Below are 22,818 nucleotides of genomic sequence, written 5' to 3' on the forward strand. Positions count from 1 at the left end.
TGATAGTATAAAACATTGTGAGAAACGGCCCCCTTCTGAAGTAACGTAGTTTTCGAGAAAGAATTAATTTTCCACGAATTTGATTTTGAGACCTCAGAATTAGATTTTGAGGTCTCGAAAATCAAGCATCTGAAAGCACACAACTTCGTGTGACAAGGGTGTTTTTTTTCTTTCATAGTTATCTCGTAACTTCGACGACCAATTGAGTTCAAATTTTCAAAAGGTTTGTTATTTTAGGCTAAAATGTTGAGATACACCAAGTGAGAAGACTGGTCTTTGACAATTACCAATAATGTCCAGTGTCTTTAAGTAAAAAGTTTTATGTTAACTGTTGATTTGTGTGTGTTTTTATTTGTCTAGATGTGTGGTATACCCAAGCATTTTGGCTTGTTTTATTCCTTGGGTATTGCGCTAGTTATGGAAGGTGTACTGAGTGGAAGTTATCACGTCTGCCCAAACTATTCAAACTTTCAGTTTGGTAAGTACTGCTTTTATTGTAACATAAGTTTCACCAGATCTTTTTTAATATTTTTGAATAAGCAAATAAATAAATATTAAACACTGAGACATGCACAAGTGCGTCTACATTCGTATGGACTGTGAAAGGGGTAACCCTGTTTCAGCCCTAGGAGTAGGTGGCAACGGCCTCTGGAAAAAAATAATTGTAGCCCACACCTTGAAGTGGCCTTCAGGCCTTGTGTGTCAGGCGACTTGCATAAAAAAAAAATTAAAAATTAACAATTAATAAAAAATGAAACCGATGTGTTTAAGCACTGTATACTCAGTACTTTCTAGAGTTCTGTGAAGAAAAAATCACAAGCATGTTACTCGGGTGGGATCCGAACCAGAGCAGTGTCATATCAACTAGACCATCGAAATTGCTTAGTAGCTAGAGTATGAATAATTTGAATATGATTGTAAAGGAACATTATAGAATTGGTTTTGCTAGCAAACAAGTTGCTGGCAGTGTAAGCACTTCATGTAGTCTACTATATACATACATAAACTGACAAACCTGTAAAAGTTTGAGATCGATCAGCCATATTGGTCGCTAGAGAACAGTGAAAAACCGATAAAAATTTTTGCGTTGCATCAATGCCAAAATAAAAAAGAATAAAACGCTCAATTAGGATATTTATTTCTCATCAAATATGAAATTTCAGAGAGAAATATTTCAAGGGATGTTTTCTACTATCATCGTCATTAGACCGTGTAATTTTTATGTAAATCTGTGATCTTCATGATTTTTGTTTTTTACCAACTCTTTAAAGCCATTGGACCCTTTCGGTAAACAGTATTGTCCAAGGCCCACACTTTGTGTATCACAGCTTCTATATCAAATAACAAACCTGTGAAAATTTAGGCTCAATCGGTCATCGGAGTCGGGAGAAAATTACGGGAAAACCCACCCTTGTATCCGCGCGTTTCGCCGTGTCATGACATGTGTTTAAAATAAATCCGTAATTCTCGCTAACGAGAATTGATATTGTTCAACTGTTTTCTCAAAAAGTAAAGCATTTCATGGACTAATATTTCAAGAGAAGTCTTTCACTATTACCTTCTGTAAAACCTGTAAGTTATTTGTAAATCTGTGAACTTTTTTCTTTTTTTCTGTACCGAAAGGGTCCAATGGCTTTATTGTTCCTAACAGTTATTTTGAATATAATTTTGTTATTATAGATACGGCCTTCATGTACATCATAGCTGGTCTAGGGATGTTAGTGTTGTACCAGCAGAGACATCCTGATATCAATGCCAATGCGTATGCAGCATTTGCAACCTTTGCTTCGGTCATCTTTATTGCTCTAATGGGGGTGGTAAGTCACAATGTCACTCTCAGATATTGGGTGCGTTCGATTAGCTTCCGTGGGCCAACCCCGGTCTGCCCCTGGTGCGTTCAAAAAGCTTTGACGTCATTCCAGGGGCTCCCCCAGGTCAGCACCCAGTGCCCTGCTTGTGGAGTGGGTCACTTGGGGGTGACCCATGGTGCTTGACGTCACCGCGAGAGGGCGAGTGTGATCGTTCGATTAGCTCTTGTCAGGGGCTCACCCGAGTGAGTACAGCGGGGTCGACCCGGGGAAGCTTATCGAATGCACCCAGTAACAAGTTCATCGTAGACACTGGACACCTTTGCTGATTGTCAAAGACTAGTCTTCTCAGTTAGTGAATCTCAACATATGCACAAAGAAACAAACATGTGAAAATTCAAACGCAGTTGGTACGCGAAGTTGCGAGATAATAGTGGAAGAAAAGGCCCTTGTCACCCGAATTTTTGTGCTTTCAGATGCTTAATTTCGGGATCTCAAAATCTAATGCCGAGGTCTCGAAATCAAATTCATATATTTTAGTGGAAAACTACTTCTTTTTCAAAAACTACATATGTCACTTTAGACGGAGCTGTTTCAGCTCTGCTCGTTACCAGATATGTTTTTATGCTCAACTATTTTGAGAAAGTACCAATAGTGCCCAGAGCCTTTAAGATTGCTTCACACTTGAGATCAGTCTTAACTCTTTCTTAATGAGAGTCATCTTAGTAGTTTTTCTTCATCTCTACTCATGGAAAACCCAGGCCCTTGACTGCATATTGTAGCGTTGACCGGGGGTTGCGGTGTACACAGCTTTAAATGACACAAGGATGCAAATAACTGGCTTCTCTGTCCCTTTTTCTGGAGGTTTATTTACACTCGACAAGTCATGAAATTACACAAAGCAGAAACCTAAACCATAGGACGCCCTCTCGGGGCGAGCAAATTTACCGATCGGCCTGCATGGACGACCAGCAGTGCTCCGAATGGGAGTCGTGCTGGCGCCCCCTACCGGTTGATCGGAACCGTCGCTATAATATCCCGGGCGAACAGTGTATTAGACCTGTCGTATCTTTACCACTTTCCTCACATGTTGCCAGTTTATCCCAGCATTAAACCAAGCTAGAAAATTTTCTAAAGACACATTTCTATCCCGGAGCCTTTTTGACTACCAGTTGTCCCTCAATTGAACTATGAGTAGTTTGGCAACTCAGACCTTGTCATTCTAGCTTGTCATGCTAGATGTTTTAATAAGGGAATAAAAGAGTGGAGATGAGTCGCCGAGGGAAAATGGAACGGTCCGGGGATCACCGAGGGAGTCAGAGTTTTAACCATAGCACGAGTAAAATCAGTCAATATTTGTTTTATAACACCCCAACAGACTATTTATCATCCTCGTACACATAACGTTCGTACGCGCGTTTCAGATACACTGAGTTCGAGGTTGGTAAAAAGAAGTCTGGGTACTGCGACTATCACACGGCAAACGATGCACTATCACACGGCCGCCATTTCTAGTAAAACTAAGACATATCATGTGACGCGTTCTAAACCAGTGAAAAGGCAGAATGTTTGTAAGGGTTGTTATAATTCCTAACAAGGTCGAGCTCAAAGAGGTCGAGGTCACCTGACTTATGTTGATCTGCTCAGAAGGGACATTGGGTTTGTGACAGCTGGAGAAACATCTACATGCATGAGGGACAGGCGGATCTGGGGCGACCCAGCCGGAACGTCATTGACCGAGAACACCACTCGAAATAGAAGAATGTGGGGTTAATATGAATTTGGTTTGCTGTAACACCATGTGTGTATCTACAGCATTGTACTTAACAGGTAGAATTGGTTCTTTAGAGAACTGTCTTTCTTTATAATTCTACTACCATGGAGTAGATTTATCGGATTGTTCGGAGACTTGTCAGTTGAAAAGAACTGTCCTGCTTGTTAATTACTACCTGGGCGGAGGTATAGAAAATTGGCTGAGGACAGTTATTAACTTCACTACTGCGGAGTGAGTTCTTAATATTGGTGTCAATGTTTCGACTAGCTTGCTCTAGTCATCGTCAGGAGACTGTGTGGTTACTTTTTAAATTTGTGTAATTTAATACTCAAATTTCTGTTCTGTGTGGATAGATTACTAACCTCTTGTCAGTGCATTCATATCTTGTGAGCATTATGATTAAACTGTACCTAAAGTGAGGACTGAGGAAGGCAAAAGAAGCATTTCTGACGAAGGTTCCCTTTTGTGGAACGGTTTACCTGAGAGATTGCGTAATGAGCCAACTTTGACTTCATTCACTTCAAGGTACTGGCGTTTACAGAGTCATTGTTTTATTTTTGCATAATTGGCTTTTTGTAGCCTTGTTTTTCTCTGATTTTGATCCTGGTGGTATAGAGTGCTGTTGTTGCTTTTGTGGGGTTTGTTCTTTATACATGTGTATTTGTTTATCTCCTGTTCGGTGTATTGCTTTTTCTACAGGGCCCTCAGGGAGAACAGTGTTTTTACACTTATGGGGCAACCCTGGTTATATAATACTTAATAATAATAATAATAATAATAATAATTTTGTAGGGTTGCCTATTCTTTCATAGTGTTATAAGGGAATCAATGTGTGGTGAAGAGGTTTTCAACTAGTGGTTTAATCCCAATGAGGCCAGGTTCTTGATAATTTACTGAGACGAAGTCGAGGTAAATTATAAAGAACCATGCCTCGGCGGGTTTAAACCACTAGTTGAAAACCGATTCAACACACTTTAATTCTCATCCATAAATACCTTTTCGGTCAAAAACATCATCACTTTTTGGTCAAAAAGTAAAATAAATGCAAAAATTATAATTGTTAAATGATTTCTTTCAACACAACACCCCTCCAGTTATGAAATGGTAGAGCCCTCCGCTGCCCTCGCGTAAACAACTCCTTATAAAGGAATGCTGTGGGCGTCGCGCGTATCGCGTGATGTGGCACAATTGTTTCAGCCATTGCTCTTGACCAATAGGAATGAAGAAACTGTCTAATTACATGTAGAACAGGTGCAAGGTCGCCTGTCACGCTTATGAATTAACACTTTTTACCGGTCATTAACAAAAGGTTTATGCACACCCACGTGACGTGCTCTCAACCAATAGCAGTAGAGAAACTGTCTGGGGTATTTATGAATACTGTATTATAGTACATTACCTGTTTGTCACTGTGCCTGAAGTGTTTTGGCACAGCCTAGGTCTATACTGTAATTGAGCTTTTCCTCAAGGCATCTCTGTTCTAAAAATAGGTTGAACTTGAACATTACACAAGTATGTTATTGTCACATGGAGCGGTGCGACTGAAGAGCCTTAAAGGTACTGGACACTATTGGTAATTACTCAGAATAATTGTTGGCAAAAAAAAAAATTAATTGGTAACAAGCAATGGGGAGCTTTTGATAGTTTAAAACACAATGTGAGAAACAGCTCCCTCTGAAGAATAGTTTTTGAGAAAGAAGTAATTTTGCACTAAAATATTTGAAGACCTCAGCTGAGGTCTCGAATTCAAGAATCTGAAAGCATGCCAAACTTGTCCAACAAGGGTGTTTTTTCTTCCGTTATTCTCTCGCAACTTCAACGACCAATTGAGTTCAAATTTTCACAGGTTTGTTATTTTATGCATATGTTGAGATACACCAAGTGAGAAGACTGGTCTTTGACAAGTACCAAATGTGTCCGGAGTCTTTAACATGCTTAAATGATGATGTCATCCACCCATCATGACTCCATCACAAATTGGCAATTTCCTCTGTGTGTAGAGTTAAGCGATGCAAAATGTGCGCATTTAAGCTCAAGCTCCTCTGTAAAAACAACTGACCATTGTTTTGAAAGACAGGGTTCACTTAAATTTTAATGAGATTGTTTTTGGACGCATCACTGATGGATGGGGGAGGGGGGATGGACACATAATTAACCCACAATGGCAGGAACTGACAAGTGATTACTACCCAAAATTTACGAGTAACTCGTCCTAACGTAGGACTGGTTCAATGCGTCCTAACATCTATGGATACGGAACTTAACTCGTCCTAAGTCCTAAGATTAATCCTAAAATAGGAAGATTTTGGTGAAATTGACGGCAGAATAGTGACCTTTGCCTGGTCAACACTTATAGCGAGATGTTGTTCTTAATTTAGTTGAGAGAGTCTCGGTTCAATGACTCATTTATGATATGCAGATTGGATTGGTTCTTTCAGAAACATCAATGTTTTCCCTGGTAAATTTTTTCCCTAAGTTATTTTTAGTTGTTGACAAGGAATGAACCCAATTTTGCGAAATGAGAACTCAGCTAGAGCTCCATGTAGGTGCGGCCAATTGGACTGGAAAACTGTAATGCAACAGACCATGATTTTCCATATACCTAAAAGTTCAAGTTGCTGACCATTTATAAGTATCCTGTTGGATACTCATGTATAAGAGTTGTGTGTTGCATGTAGTAAAACTTTCCTAAGTTTTTTAGTTAGAGGAATTTTTCGATTTGTGACTAGTGAATTTTGTCCATGTCTTTTATGTGTAATGCGACTGACAGCTTTTTACATCTTAATAACGTCCAGAGCACAAAGCCCACAACATTTCTAATATCATCACTTCAAAGCCTTGGGTGTCAAGTACAAACCAGTCTATAAACTTAGTGGAAAGAGTATCTTACACAGAACTACTAGCACCAAGATCAAGAAATGTCCACAGAGCTATATATATTGACTAGAGCGCTAACATTTCGTTATACACGCACTAAGGTTTTGAAGCCGTGTGGGCGCATCCATGTTTATGTACAAACCAATACAAAAGCTTGAATTTTTGTACGGCAGTTGTACAGCTATTTGCATGATAGTGTGTTTGTTCTTTTCTACGTGTCATCGAAGCAAGAAATGCAGCAAATGTGAAGGCACAATCTGCTGATTAGCGTACAAACTGCGAGCATCCTATGCGTCATTTTAAAAGGTGCGTAAACTTTTTTTTTTACTACGTCAATCAAGTCAAGCTTACGGTTACGTGGATGGGCAGTCGCGTACGAAAGCGCACACGCCGAATGTAAAAAAAAATCGCAGCAATGATGGTGTTCTCTTAAAATTAAAATCAGGGAGTTTTCGTTTTCGACGACGGATGGCTCAGCGACGGTAATGATGACATTTGGCACCATCTGCGCATGCATCGGCTTTGAGGACGGTCGTCCCTCAATTTCTAAAACAGTACTTGGGATGAACCTTCGTTGTGCTGAAAACGACAACGTTTGGCTGAAAACCGTAGCAGAACCATCGAAAACGAAACTCCCTATCGTTCCGTAGTCACGCAACACATCAAACATGTCTGTGCCCAGGGTGGCTAGAAAACGCAGAGCAAGTTAGCGCTCTAGTCAATATATATAGCTCTATGGAAATGCCACAGAAAAAAGGAATGCGACTGACCATGGAATTGACCTTACGACTGTTTGCCTTGAAGAGTATTTGACAGGACGTATGAATATGAGTCATGCAGGCCTAGGTACCTTTCTATAGAAACACGTTGCCTTGGATCGAGCGAGTTGGTCTATAAAAAGCGTTTGTAACCGTTTGTTATAAAATGTATATGAATGGAAAGATGTTTTAAAAGTAGAATACAATGATACACACAAGTTTGCCTCAAAATTGCATGGTTTTCCTTCTACTTTGCTAACTACATAACACAGTCGGCCATTTATAGGAGTCAAAAAAAAAAGTTGACGAGGTAAAAGGAAAATCGTGCAATTTCGAGGCATGTTTGTGTGGATTATTGTATTCTACTTTTACAACATCTTTCTTACCATATGCATTTTATAACAAACGGTTACAAACGCTTTTGAAAGACCAACTCGTCCGATCCAAGGCAACGTGTTCCTTTAAAAGTCTTGGACTGAATCATTCTAAAGTAGTGTTCCCATTGGACTTTTTTTCGTTGAAGTACCAGGAATTTTCTCTAGATTGACATAATTAAATCCATTTGGGACGCATGGTAAACTGACCTCCCTGTCAACTTACCTCAACTGGGATGGTAAACTAATAGCAGAGTAGTCTCGGTTCGAGACTGTCTTGGTGATTTTATTCCATGATCCACGGTCAGCATACATCGCGCAATACACTACCCACGCCACCCACACACACACCCGTCCGTCCGCCGCACAGCCATGAAGCGCTAGCCACACAGAGCTATCAGCCACACTACGCTATCAGCCACACAACACTATCACGGGGACCGCTCTCACAAGACGCTGTGTGGCTAGCGCTTCATGGCTGTGCGATGGGCGGACGGGTGTGTGTGTGGGTGGCGTGGGTAGTGCATTGCGCGATGTATGCTGACGTGGATCGTGGAATAAAATCACCAAGACCGTCTCGAACCGAGACTAATAGCAGAGTTGCCAACTCTCCCTGATTCTGCAGAAAGTTCTCTGAAAATAAACCATTCTATCCATGTTCTGATCAACAAATTTGATAATCTCCCTGATTATAGGAACTTTGTTCCTATTAGGTTGAATGTAATTCTAAATATCTCTCTGATTGTCGCTTAAAGGAATACGTTGCCTTGGATCGGACGAGTTGGTCTTTGAAAAGCATTTTGTAACCGTTTGTTATAAAATCGATATGGTTAGAAAGATGTTGTAAAAGTAGAACACAATGATCTACACAAATATGCCTCGAAATTGCGTGGTTTTCGTTTTACCTCGTCGACAAACACGGTCGGCACATTTATGGATGTCAAAAATTTGACTCCCATAAATGGCCGACCGTGTTAATTTGTTCGCGACGTAAAAAGAAAACCGTGCAATTTTGAGTGACACTTGTGTGGATCATTATATTCTACTTTTAAAACATCTTTCTAACCATATGCATTTCATAACAAACGGTTTCAAACGCTTTTCATAGACCAACTCGTCCGATCCAAGGCAACGTGTTCCTTTAATATCTCCCTGATTGTCGCTTAAGATCTCCCTGATTGTCGCTTAAGATCTCCCTGATTGTCGCTTAAGATCTCCCTGATTGTCGCTTAATATCTCCCTGATTATCGCTTAATATCTCCCTGATTGTCGCTTAAGATCTCCCTGATTGTCGCTTAATATCTCCCTGATTGTCGCTTAAGATCTCCCTGATTGTCGCTTAAGATCTCCCTGATTGTCGCTTAAGATCTCCCTGATTGTCGCTTAAGATCTCCCTGATTGTCGCTTAAGATCTCCCTGATTGTCGCTTAAGATCTCCCTGATTGTCGCTTAAGATCTCCCTGATTGTCGCTTAAGATCTCCCTGATTGCTGCTTAATTGGTAGATGCAAATGTTGGCAGCTCTGTAGTAGACCGAAAGAGGTCGTAGAAGATATTTTCATGCAGCTTCAGTAACTTACTTGGTGTATCTCAACATATGCATAAAGTAACAAACCTTTAAAAATTTGAGCTCAATTGGTCGTTGAAGTTGGAAGATAATAATTAAAGAAAGAAAAAATACCTCGTCACCTGAAGTTGTGTGCTTTCAGATGCTTGATTTCGTGACCTCAAATTCTAAATCTGAGGTCTTGAAATCAAGTTTGCGGAAAATTACTTCTTTCTCGAAAACTACTTCACTTCTGAGGGAGCCGTTTTCTCACAATGTTTTACACTATCAGCAGCTCTCCATTTCTGGTTTCCAAATAAGTTTCTGTTCTACCACACTGTTTTAATACTATCAACCTCTCCCCATTACTCGTAACCAAATAATTTTTATGCTAACAATTATGTTGAGTAATTACCAAAAGTGTCCATTGCTTTTAAACGGGGGTAACAATTTGAAAAGAAAAACAATGACTGCAGAGAGATGTTAGTGGTGCATTCTATCAATAGAGTGAAGTGAATTTATTTATGTACAACAAGTTACATTTATAAAAGTAACAAGTAAATAGTATGCTGTATTTACATGAAATAATGATAAAATAAAACTATACCTGAAGTATTTTAATATTTGAGTGAGAGATTAACTCTTTCTCAAAAAACTACTTTAGAGGGAGCCGTTTCTCAACATGTTATACAACATGTATTATAACACCCCTTGCAAGTATTCTGCCTGCTCATTGGTTTAGAGCGCGTCACATGACACGTCTTAGTTTTGCCAGACGACGGCCGTGTGATAGAGCGTCGGTTTGCCATGCGCTAGTCCAACAGACTAGCACATGGCGTGCAATACCCAGACGTCCGTTGCGTGTACTGGGATGATAAATTAATAGTCTGTAACCACTTCGGATTGCACGACACTAAATGCAACACAGTAAGTAAAAGTGTATGCAATCTGTATTCGCGTTGTCCGTGGATTGTAGCATTCAGGTCTGTAACATAATAAGAACAGTACAGTCATTAGAAATATTTGGGGTGTTATAAAACAAATATTGACTGCTTTTACTCGTGCAATGGTTAAAAACTATGACTCCCTAGGTGATCCCCGTAGCGTTCTATTTTCCCTCGGCTTCGCCTCGGGAAAATAGAACGCTCTGGGGATCACCTCGGGAGTCATAGTTTTAACCATAGCACTCGAAGCAGTCAATATTTGTATACTATCAACAGTGCCCAATTTCTTAGAGCTGCTTAAGCAGAAAGTTTTGCTTAAGCAAAAAATCCTTGCTTAGTAAAATCAGATTACCGGCCAAGACTCCACTTAATTGTAATGCTAAGTAAACAAGAGCTAATTACCAGTCACAAGCAATGTATATGGCATGAAATTTTGGCCAGTGATATGTGTAAAATAAGCGAGCTATTTTCATGCTTAAGCAATTTTTTTTGCTTAAGCAGCTCTATGAAATTGGCCCCAGCTCTCCATTGCTCATTACCAAAGTTAGTGTTTTGCCAACAATTATTTTGAGTAATTACCAATAGTGTCCAGTGCCTTTAAGTACACCTGTTAAAATCACAGTAATTGTTCTCGCCGAGCAAAAAATGGTGGGGCCGGCCCACATTGTTTGTGATTTAAAAGAGCGGGAAATTCTTTTGAGAATGCTGAACATGCATTAGGCATATCTAAGTACCCTGATCATACTTTTACAAATGGTCAAAAGGTTCAGGCAAACTGCCTTCAAAACAAGTTTTTCCTAATTCGTTTAGCAAATTCGTTGAAATGGGCTCCACTAGCGAAGGCACAACAGGCAGAAGAAGTGAGCGGAGGATTTTGGACATCATTTTTAGTCGATTTTATTTTTATTTTGGGGGGAGATAATCTGACACAATCGTTCCTCCACATTAACCATCAACATCTCCTGTGTACCGCATGTCAGTTTTAATTATTCTAAACAGGTTTTCCACAATTAAATTTCTGCAATTGTTTTTATTTTATTAAAAATATAAAAAAAGTTGGGCGGCGATTTCAAAAGGCCTTCTTAAACTGACAAAACAAATTTCGGGGGGGGGGGGGGGGTGGTGGTGAGCTTTGAAAAATCTCACACAAAGCTGGCCTCTGGACTTGGCATCTCTGGAGGTCTCAAAATCAAATTCGTGGAAAATTACTTCTTTCTTGAATGAAATGTACGTTACTTCAGAGGGAGCCGTTTACTCACAATGTTTTACACTATCCTCGCCTCGGGAAAATAGAACGCTCTGGGGATCACCTCGGGAGTCATAGTTTTAACCATAGCACTCGAAGCAGTCAATATTTGTATACTATCAACAGTGCCCAATTTCTTAGAGCTGCTTAAGCAGAAAGTTTTGCTTAAGCAAAAAATCCTTGCTTAGTAAAATCAGATTACCGGCCAAGACTCCACTTAATTGTAATGCTAAGTAAACAAGAGCTAATTACCAGTCACAAGCAATGTATATGGCATGAAATTTTGGCCAGTGATATGTGTAAAATAAGCGAGCTATTTTCATGCTTAAGCAATTTTTTTTGCTTAAGCAGCTCTATGAAATTGGCCCCAGCTCTCCATTGCTCATTACCAAAGTTAGTGTTTTGCCAACAATTATTTTGAGTAATTACCAATAGTGTCCAGTGCCTTTAAGTACACCTGTTAAAATCACAGTAATTGTTCTCGCCGAGCAAAAAATGGTGGGGCCGGCCCACATTGTTTGTGATTTAAAAGAGCGGGAAATTCTTTTGAGAATGCTGAACATGCATTAGGCATATCTAAGTACCCTGATCATACTTTTACAAATGGTCAAAAGGTTCAGGCAAACTGCCTTCAAAACAAGTTTTTCCTAATTCGTTTAGCAAATTCGTTGAAATGGGCTCCACTAGCGAAGGCACAACAGGCAGAAGAAGTGAGCGGAGGATTTTGGACATCATTTTTAGTCGATTTTATTTTTATTTTGGGGGGAGATAATCTGACACAATCGTTCCTCCACATTAACCATCAACATCTCCTGTGTACCGCATGTCAGTTTTAATTATTCTAAACAGGTTTTCCACAATTAAATTTCTGCAATTGTTTTTATTTTATTAAAAATATAAAAAAAGTTGGGCGGCGATTTCAAAAGGCCTTCTTAAACTGACAAAACAAATTTCGGGGGGGGGGGGGGGGGGGGTGGTGGTGAGCTTTGAAAAATCTCACACAAAGCTGGCCTCTGGACTTGGCATCTCTGGAGGTCTCAAAATCAAATTCGTGGAAAATTACTTCTTTCTTGAATGAAATGTACGTTACTTCAGAGGGAGCCGTTTACTCACAATGTTTTACACTATCAGCAGCTCTCCATTTCTGAATTCCAAGTTAGTTTCTGTTCTACCAATAGTGTCCATGTGTCTGTATAAGCCCTCTTTGATATTACTCGTATACAGTGATGTGGACTACATCAAGGCTCAAGGCAGCTTAAAGGAAATCCCTTGTGAAGATAACATAATGAACCATGTAAATTGCCACGGTATACATGATGTATCATTAAGCTTGGGTGATATCACGATATTATCGAATATCGCGATATTAATTTGGACACGATTTCGATATCGGATGGATTTGGTTTTAATCGAAATATCGATATATCGCGATAATCGCGATAATCGCGATAATTGCGATATATCGATTAAATATCGCGATGTATTTGCCAGCTAATACCCCATAGGTTTGGAGTAAAACCAGAAGAATAGGTCATTAGAACACTTTTTATATACTAGGACTGTCTCTTCTACAACTTTCACTGGGAGTTTTAAGACTGATGATGTCAAATTTCATTAATTGCAATTATATCGAATATTGCGATATATTGTCGGCGATATATCGTGAATAAAATAAATCGATATCGCCCAAGCTTATGTATCATATGCAGATAATCAGCTTGAATTTGAAATCTATAGCCTCCACAGTCTGTCCTCTCATAAAGTTAATGTTGATGTTTGAAACTTGGTTATAATATTTAAAGCCTGCTTCTGTAAATACATGTACTATTAAAATTTAGGGAAGAAGTATGTCCGGTGCAAGTCAAATTCACTGCTAGCATCCATATCACGCGCATTAGCTGTACGCATGACATGGTTACGGATGGTTACCGGTAACTCCCTGATGTTAGCTGGTGGCACACTACTAACACGCTGTAGTCTTCTATTATAGTGGAATACATCCGAAGTTAACAGGGACTGTTTGGTTTCGGTCACATCAGGTGGCGCATAGGAGGGAGCGCATGGTGGATGCGTCATCATTATCACACGCGGGTTATGAAATACGTTACCGTACTCGGGCTCGTTTGCGTTGTTCGCGCACGCATGTATCGGTGGTGGACTCAAGAATGGATTGTTGCTGTGTTTATACGACGCGATGAGGGGCTGACTGTTATAGGGGATGTGTATCTTAGCAGTGTCGTATTCATCACTGGTCATGCTGGTAGCTGCGTTAGCATTCCTGGATGGATGAAGCATTCTTTGCTGCCTGCTCGTTGAGGGCATATTCCTCGCTGACGTAGAGGGTCCTAACGGACGGAGTGGGATGGCCTTTTTCTTCATGCATCTCCGTTGACACACCAGTGCAATGATCATGATGAGGATGAGCAGTACGATGAGAGATCCAACAATGGTCCCCATAGCAGCGACTGATATTCCTTTTTCACTCAGCAATAGCGGCCTGGTTTGAACCTCCCTGCATTGGTCTCGGAGTACCGCCTTCTTGTTAGACACATTTTGGAACACGATGCTGATACAGACGGTGTATTGCTTCCCGGGCTCAAGGTCCTAAAAATAAAAAATAAAAATTATAAATAATATTTTTTCATATTATGATTAGAAGATAAATGTTTTTAATAAGGGAATCAATGTGTGGTGAAGAGGTGTTCAACTAGTGGTTTAATCCCAACGAGACCTGGTTCTTGATAATATACCGAGACGAAGTCGAGGTAAATTATAAAGAACCAGGCCTCGGCGGGTTTAAACCGCTAGTTGAAAACCGATTCAACACACTTTGATTCCCATTCATAAATACCTTTTCGGTAAAAAACATCACTTTTTGGTCAAAAAGTTAAATAAATGCAACAATTATAATTGTTAAATCATTTCTTTCAACGCAACACCCCTACAGCTATTACAGCTATGAAATGGTGGAGCCCTCCGCTGCCCTCGCGTCAACAACTCCTTATAAGGGAATGCTGTGGGCGTTGCGCGTATGGCGTGATGTGGCACAACTGTTTCAGCCGTTGCTCTCGACTATTAGGAATGAAGAAACTGTCTCATAAGAACAGGTGCAAGGTCGCGTGTCACGCTCATGAGTTAACACTTTTTACCGACTTGAAATCGGGGAGCCATCCGTTTGCGCGAGAGCAGTGATCTCGCGAGAGCACTATCTCAGCGCGTGGGGCCGATTTAACGACTTGTCCACAAGTCTAGTCATGTGTATGTGAGTCATAATGGTTTCTACTGATTATAGATGGCAATTGAATAAAAAAAAAATTACCATTAAGTTCAAAATACCCTCTTAGTTATACTGTTTGGCCAAATGGACATTCATTTCCGGACTGGTCTAGCATCTTCAATTTGCTGGACCTGCATCCACCCAGAGCAATGACCTACGGGTGCACCCAACTAAATAAACTCACAAATATTCAAAAATACATGAAAAATACTTAGAAGTCTCACAGCTTTTTATAGCGAAGGGGAACTTATTCATTGACTATTAAAGGCAGTGGACACTGTTGGTAATTACTCAAAATAATTATTAGCATAAATTCTTACTTGGTAACGAGTAATAGGGAGAGGTTGATAGTATAACACATTGTGAGAAACGGCTCCCTCTGAAGTGGTGTAGTTTTCGAGAAAGAAGTAATCTTCCACGAATTTGATTTCGAGACATCAGATTTAGAATTTGAGGTCTCGAAATCAAGCATCTGAAAGCACACAACTTCGTGTGACAAGGGTGTTTTTTTCTTTCATTATTATCTCGCAACTTCGATGACCAGTTGAGCTCAAATTTTCACAGGTTTGTTATTGTATGCATATGTTGAGATACAGAAGACTGGTCTTTGACAATTACCAATAGTGTCCAGTGTCTTCAAACTTTTATTCTCTGCTCCATTTGATACGGGGAGTCCCAGGGCCTGTCGAGTTATTCTCCCTCTAAATCAAAAACACACTTTTCCGAGCATCAATCTTGAAAAATGTCTGTAAACCTCTCGGTGTATTTTAATAATAAACTACAGCATTTTTAAGGCGCACTTTACTGAAAAAAGGCGCCAGTCAAGTTTTGTCAAGATGTTGGAAAGCAAGCCAGAACAAGTGTGTTTTGAGTTTCTGCTGGAAGAGAGTGATGTTGTGTATTTGTCTGGAAGTAGACAAATACAAGTACTCAAAAAGCAGGACAGTTCTTTTCAGAAGTAAGAAGTCTCCCGAACATCCGATAAATCTACCCCGCGGTAGTAGAATAAAGAAAGACAGTTTTCTGAAAATAAACTCTACCTGGCAAGTAGATACACACATGGTGTTACCGCAAACCAAATATACAAATGAAAGTGAATTGGACAAATGGACAGATTGACAGAACTGTCCTGCTTTTTAGAAAGTAGTTAAAAAGCTGGACAGTTCTTTTCAGAACTGAGAAGTCTCCTGAACATCCGATAAATCTACTAAAGAAAGACAGTTCTCTAAGAACAAACTCTACCTGGCAAGTAGGTACAAGCTTGGTGTTACCGCAAACCAAATATACAAAAAGAAGAATTACTTACCCTCAGAGTGTATTGTGTCACAGATGGGTGAATAATTTGACTAAACGCCATATCCGACTCTCCGAATTTATTGTGTTGTACCACAAAGCCTGCTATTTCCTTTACTCGTGTCAGGGGTGTCTTCCATTTGACTTGCACCGATTCTGACGTTAACTGTACTACAGATATATTCTTCGGTGGTGCGATGACCACCTCACAGAAATTCCCGAGATAGAGTCGCCTACATTTACACTGTACCTGGTTGAAACCACTATGCTGACAAACTCCTTTGTTTTTACACGGATTCGGATAGCAACTCCATGGATGAGCCGTAGTAAGTCTAGGAACAGTCGTTGCGTTGGACGCAGCGTTGGACGCAGCGTTGGACGCAGTGTTGGACGCAGTAGAAGGTTGAGTCTGTGTTACATGTTGCAAAGTTATCGTCGTAGGTGTCGTCGTTGCTGGTAGGCTCATTGTAGTGTGAGGGATTGGTTTTCTACGAGGTACATAGGGTTGGATATCCTGACCTAACGGAAAATCCACGGGTCCTGGCTGTATGCTCGGATCCACTGGTGTACCCGGTGGTAGTGGTTTGAATTTGGTAGGTCGGCGTGGTCGTTTAGGATACGACGCAACTCCTCCTGAGGCTTGCTCATTCTGAAGTCCGTATTGTTGACCGAATGCACCATGAAGAATCATAACACATAGGATACTAACCAATGCATCTGACCCCATGACTGCAGTAATCACACATAGATAAAAGTACTAGAATGGTTGATTTTGTATGTATTAACTCCAGGGTTTGAAAGTTGCGTGGTGCTTGACTCGATCTATAGGTGGTACAAGACGAGGGTAAACGGCTTGTGACACAGCTAGCCTGACCTGCAAGGAAACTACTTGATTAGGGATAGTCCATTTTCTAGGGGAGGTTTGCATCCGCGACTTGAGATTTACTTCTGTTATGACGATGTCCCAGATTCCTTTTTCTTTTTGTGAGAATCGAACTGCAGAGATGTTATAGGTAGTTTGGTTATCATGTAACAAAAAAAGAATTTTGTAAACAATTTAAAGATTTATGTGAATTAAGTGGTTTAATCTGAGAATCTGGGAAAAAAAAGTGTCAACAAAGTGCCGGCAGGCAGGCAGGCAACAAGACGTTTGTATCTAGGGACATACATCCTGAAACAGGATATGACTCAAATCACATGAGCGACACGAGCAAGCGACCCTTCTGAGTATGTATTAGTAACGTCAAGCAACTAGAATAGCCTTGTGGTATAACTTAAACTATTAAGCCAAAAATATTCTTCATGACTCTCTGACAATTATAAGTCAGGATATTTTTAATAATGTTTGCAAAAGTCAATAGATAAGTCTGCTTTCTCATTTATGTGGAGTGCTGAGATAGTTTAATGGGAGTTAAAGCCATTGGACCCTTTCGGTAAACAGTGATGTCCAAGGCCCACACTTTGTGTATAACAACTTATATGTAAAATAACAATCCTGTGGAAATTTAGGCTCAATCAGACATCGGAGTCGGGAGAAAATAACGGGAAAACCCACTCCTGTTTTCGCGCGTTTCGCCGTGTCATGACATTGTGTTTATAACAAATCCGTAATTCTCGCTAACAAGAATTTATATTGTTTTACCGTTTTCACAAAAAGTAAAGCATTTCATGGACTAATGTTTCAAGAGAAGTCTTTCACCATTTCCTTCTGTAAACCCTGTAAATTATGTGTAAATCTGTGAACTTTTATTTTTTTTTTCTGAACCGAAAGGGTCCAATGGCTTTAAAACATTTTTTTACTAGTAACGCAAAAGCAACCAGAATAGCTTTGTAGTAAACTTAAACTAAGCCAAAATAATTCTTTTATGGTTCTCTAACATTTATAAGTCAGGATATTTTTAATAATACTGGTAAAAGTCAATAGATAAGTCTTCTTTCTAATTTATATAGTGGCGTGCTGAGCAATTAAGTTTGATGGTAGTTTAATTGTTTGTTACTGGTAACATACAGCAACCAGAATAGCATCGTGGTGACGACTACCACAGTAGTTTTATATAGCACATTCAATAATCATATCAATGTGCTTTACATGTTCTTTAGTGCCCTGGCCCCAATTTCATAGCGCTGCTAAGCACAAAAACTTGCTTAGCATGAAAATTCTTTCTTGATAAAAAACAGGATCACCAACCAAATTTCCAAATGCTTTTCAGAATAAGCCAACGACAGCAGAATACCAGTAACAAGCAATATGTGACAAATGGAAATTTACATCCCTGTAATCTTTCTCAGCTCATTGAGGAGTACAAAGCCCGAGCTGCCCTGGCGCTCTGAAGGATTTTTCAAATACAATACCAACTTCTACCCTCGCAGGTACCCATTTTTACACCAGGATGGAGAGAAGCAATTATAGTAAAGCATCTTGCTCAAGGACACGTGTGTCATGACCGGGATTAGAACCCACACCCATATGACTTAGCCACCAGAACTTGAATTTGATGCTCTTAATTAACCGCTCGGCCATATAATAATAATAATAACCCGTTTTTATATAGCACTTTTCACACCCGGAGGGCGTCCCAAAGCGCTTCACATTATTACCCCTAATCAATGGGCCTTAAATCACTCCTTAAACCATCTCAGCTCCCTGGTGGGGAGTATACAGCCTTGTGCAACATTAATATGCGCTACTCGGCTAAATCAATCACAAGATCCATCTCTGCCCTCGCAGGTACCCATTTACCCCTGGGTGGAGAGAAGCAATTATAGTTAAGTGTCTTGCTCAGGGACACAAGTGTCACAACCGGGGTTCAAACCCCACACTCTGCTGAACAGAAACACCAGCGCTTGAGTTCTGTGCTCTTAATCCACTCGGCCACGACACCCTACGTACTAGAGAGGGGTTGTGGGTAAATCCAGGGGTACTTCTCTGTACATTATCAGTTGTCATTGACGTCTTGTTATTTCCTTTCCTAAGATGTATTGAATCATACCTTGGGATTGACCTCTGGGTTTCATTAAAGAAGATACAGGAAGACAAGCCAACTGAATTAAGGCCTGATTGTTCTGTTGTGATTGTGGTTTTTCTAATTTGTGTGTGATGTTGTTTTCTTCTCACCCTTTACTTTGACTTAGCCTTTCCCACATGGGCCCAATTTCATAGAGCTGTTTAGCACAAAAATTTGCTTAGCGTAGAATTTCATCGTTGATAAAAACAGGCCGGACTACCAACCAAATTTCTGTTTGTTGCATATTGGCTTGTTACATGTATTCAGCTGTGTTGTTTGCTGATCCTGAAAATCACGTGGAAATTTACTTGGTAATCCTGTTTTTATGAAGGCAACAGTTTCATTCTAAGCATTTGTGCTTAGCAGCTCTATGAAATTGGGCCATGATGTTTACAGACACTATTGGTTGGCAAAGGCCGTATACTTGTGCACTAGGCAGACGCAAAAACACATGGTGCATCACACCCATAAAGCACAATCCCCAAAAGGCATGATGTTCCCTCATTGTGTGAACGAGTAGTGTTATTAAGGAACACGTTGCCTTGGATCGGGCGAGTTGGTCTAAGAAAAGCGTTTGAAAACCGTTTGTTATAAAATGCATATGGCTGGAAAGATGTTTGTTTTATAGTAGAATATAATGATCCGCACAAAAATGCCCCGGAATTGCACGGTTTTCCTTACATGTCGTGAACTAAAACGTAACGCCATTTTGTCATATTTTTGACTCCACAAAATGGCCAACCATAGTTCGCAATACAAAATGAAAACCACTTGAAAAACTGACTTAGTTTGAATATTGATTTGTTTGATTTCTTCTTGTCAGATATAATATATTTTTCAAGACTTAATTTTAATATTTATTTGTTTATTCTTGTCAGATATTTGTCTCAGTGTACTTCTATGTACTATTCGCTGTGGTTTACATCTTAACATGCTTGGCTGTTAGTGCTCAGATCTACTACATGGGAATATGGAAACTAGGTAAGAGTCTGGGGTGTTTTTTTTTTTTTTTGGGGGGGGGGGTTTATGCAAGTCGCCAGACACACAAGGCCTGACAGCCACTTCAAGGTGTTGGCTACAATACACTATTTTTCAGGGGTCGTTGCCACCTATGGCTGAAACAGGGTTACTCCTTTTACAATCCATACGGATTGGGTATCAGTCCGAAGCCTGGCCGGTAGAGCAGAAAGCACTACCTCTTCAACATGTACGAAGCAATCAAGGTTAAGTGATGCCATTATCTAGCTTTTGACTGTTTGCTGAAATTATTGATTTGGGGTCAAGACCTGGGGATTCCCGCAGTATTTTCGTGAGACTGCTGGCCCCGCGAGGCTGCTGCTCTCACGACTACACGGTCCTATTTAATGGGGAGTAGAAGTCGGCAACCAGCAGTTCGAGCGAGAGCAGTGATCTCGCGAGAGAGCAGTGATCTCACGAGAGCAATGCCACAACTCTACTATCTCACTGTGTGGGACCATTAACAACTTGTCCACAAGTCTACTAAGACTAGTGTTTGGGTGGAATGTTTTGGCCTGAACCCCACTACTCTGCAACAAAGAAAATTTGGTCATCAGGAAAATTTCTAAGACTGTGATGAACAGCTTTCTCAATAATTTTGCTCCTTGTTGGTAAGGCATTGCAATGGTTGTGGGTTAAAATACCACCCAAGGAATATGCCTGTGTGTTTTTATTTCACAGAACTCGGGAAAGTACTGAGTATACAGTGCCAACACACATTTAATTGGTGTAAGGTTAAAACCAAAATTAATAACTTTGCTTTTGTTAGTGTTACAGTTTTTAATCTTTGTGTTTTGACTTCAGATTTTGGAATCTTCAAGCGAGTTCTTTTCATATTGAGAACCGAATGCAGTAAAAGTGCTAAACCACTGTATCTTGTGAGTAAAGTGAATATTTATGTGTATTTAATAATTTGAGAACTTGTTCCTTAAAGGCACTGGACACGTTTGGTAATTGTCAAAGACCAGTCTTCTCACTTGGTGTATCTCAACATAAGCATAACAAGCCTGTGAAAATTTGAGCTCAATTGGTCATCGAACTTGCGAAAGAATAATGGAAGGAAAAAACTCCCCTGTTGCACAAGTTGTGTTCTTTCAGATGCTTGACTTGGAGACCTTAAAATTTAATTCTGAGGTCTTGAAATCAAATTCAAATATTATTTGATTGAGAAATGACTTCTTTCTCAAAAACTCTATTACTTCAGAGGAAGCTGTTGCTTTAAATGTTGTATACTATCAACAGCTCTCCATTACTCGTTACCAAGTAAGCTTTTATGCTAATAATTATTTTGAGTAGGTGGCAATAGTGCCCAGTGCCTGTAGTTACTTTATTGATGATGGTAAAAGGTCTGTAAGGCTTGTCATTTGCTGTTAGTTTTGCCTTTTGCGGATATCTCACTGTGCCAGAAAGAAAAAAATCCAGCCACGGTTTTGATGAGCATTTACTCATTAACTTTGAGAATATTTTTTTGTGGTATTTTATTTTGATTTAGGATCGAATGATAGTTCTCATCATAGGGAATGCTGTAAACTGGTCTATGTGAGTATATTGCAATCATTCTAAGAAAGTCAGTACGTATTCACTATATTGTATTCACTTTCACTATATTGTATTCACTAAATGAGACAACCCAGACGTAGTGGAAGTAAATCTCAAACTTGAAATAAGTCAATGTCTAAACAAAATACATGTAACAATATAAACCACAAGGGAAACTGACTGGGTAAATTTGTTGGGACACCGCCAATATAGGGCTAGATAGCTCAGTTGGTAGAGTGCCGGCACGTTAATCCGGAGGTCGTTGGTTCGAACCCCACTCTAGTCAATTCTTTGTTCAACCCCAAAAATCATAAACAAAACAACGCAAGCTTTGCATGCTGTGGAGAATAAGAGTAACTATAATATGAATAGTAAACTTGCGGGTGCAACCATGAGTAAAATCTCTTTTGAAGGAGTAGTGGCTTTGAGACCAAACTGGCTCTTTTCAGAGCCACCCTTCCTTCAAAAGAGATTTTACACATGGTTGTACCCACAAGTTTACTATTCATATTTATATTTATAGTTACTCTTATCACGTTTAGTGTTGAACAAAAGGCTTACATGACGGGCAGGCGTTAATTTCCCATTGAACAGAAGGGAAAGGCGTGGTTAAGAGCATCAAGTTCAAGTTCTGGTGGTTAAGTCATCGGAGTGTGGGTTCGGAGCAAGATGATTGATACAATGATTGCTTCTCTTCACCCAGGGGTATAAATGGGTACCTGCGAGGGTAGAGGTTGATATTGTGAATGGCCCAGGTTGTATACTCCCCAGGGAGCTGAGAAAGATTTAAGGGATGTTATTGGCCCAATGACCTGCAGCCAATTTCACGGAATGCTAGGATTAATCCTTACTCGAGTTAGGACGAGTAACCCGTCCTAAATTAGGATGGGTTTAATTCGTATTTGGATATGTAATGAACCGTCCTAATTCCTAAGTTTAATCCTAAGTTAGGAAGAGTTTTCGATATGGGATAGATTTGGTTTTAATCAAAATATCGATATATCGCGATATATCGTGATATATGGCGATAATAGCGATATATCGATATAATAGCGATATATCGATATATCGATTAAATATCGCAATGTATTTGCTAGCTGAGACATCTTGCACCCCATAGGTTTGGTATAAAACCAGAAGAATAGGTCATAAGAACACCTCTCTTATGCTATGACTGTCTCTCTATAACTTCACTTGGAGTTTTAAGACTGATGATGTCAAATTTCATTAATTGGGATGATATCGAATATCGCGATATACTGTCGGCGATATATCGTTAATAAAATAAATCGATATCGCCCAAGCTTACCCTATTGATTGAATTACTGGAGAGGTACTCTTCCTTGAATGGACCCAAGCAT

The 22,818-nt window shown here is 39.8% G+C and overlaps 2 protein-coding genes across 7 annotated transcripts in view; one reads left to right on the plus strand and one right to left on the minus strand.

Annotated features, from left to right (window-relative positions):
* LOC139951325 (SID1 transmembrane family member 1-like) overlaps positions 1–22,818 on the plus strand; it is a 54,268-nt gene that overhangs the window by 24,640 nt on the left and 6,810 nt on the right. For all 6 annotated transcript variants that reach the window (XM_071950169.1, XM_071950172.1, XM_071950174.1 and 3 more), the window contains 5 exons: positions 361–478; positions 1,681–1,817; positions 19,780–19,882; positions 20,723–20,796; positions 21,411–21,457. In XM_071950169.1, coding sequence (XP_071806270.1) covers positions 361–478; positions 1,681–1,817; positions 19,780–19,882; positions 20,723–20,796; positions 21,411–21,457 — 479 coding nt within the window. The remainder of the gene's footprint in view (positions 1–360; positions 479–1,680; positions 1,818–19,779; positions 19,883–20,722; positions 20,797–21,410; positions 21,458–22,818) is intronic.
* Positions 12,309–15,961, minus strand: LOC139951604 (uncharacterized). The gene is made up of 2 exons (XM_071950571.1): positions 15,910–15,961; positions 12,309–13,930 (listed from the first exon to the last, which is right to left on the minus strand). The coding sequence occupies exons 1-2, from the start codon at positions 15,958–15,960 to the stop codon at positions 13,154–13,156; spliced, it is 828 nt and encodes a 275-aa protein (XP_071806672.1). The 5' UTR covers position 15,961; the 3' UTR covers positions 12,309–13,153.

Source organism: Asterias amurensis, chromosome 19 (genome assembly GCF_032118995.1).
Source record: "Asterias amurensis chromosome 19, ASM3211899v1".
In the NCBI taxonomy this organism is placed as follows: domain Eukaryota; kingdom Metazoa; phylum Echinodermata; class Asteroidea; order Forcipulatida; family Asteriidae; genus Asterias; species Asterias amurensis.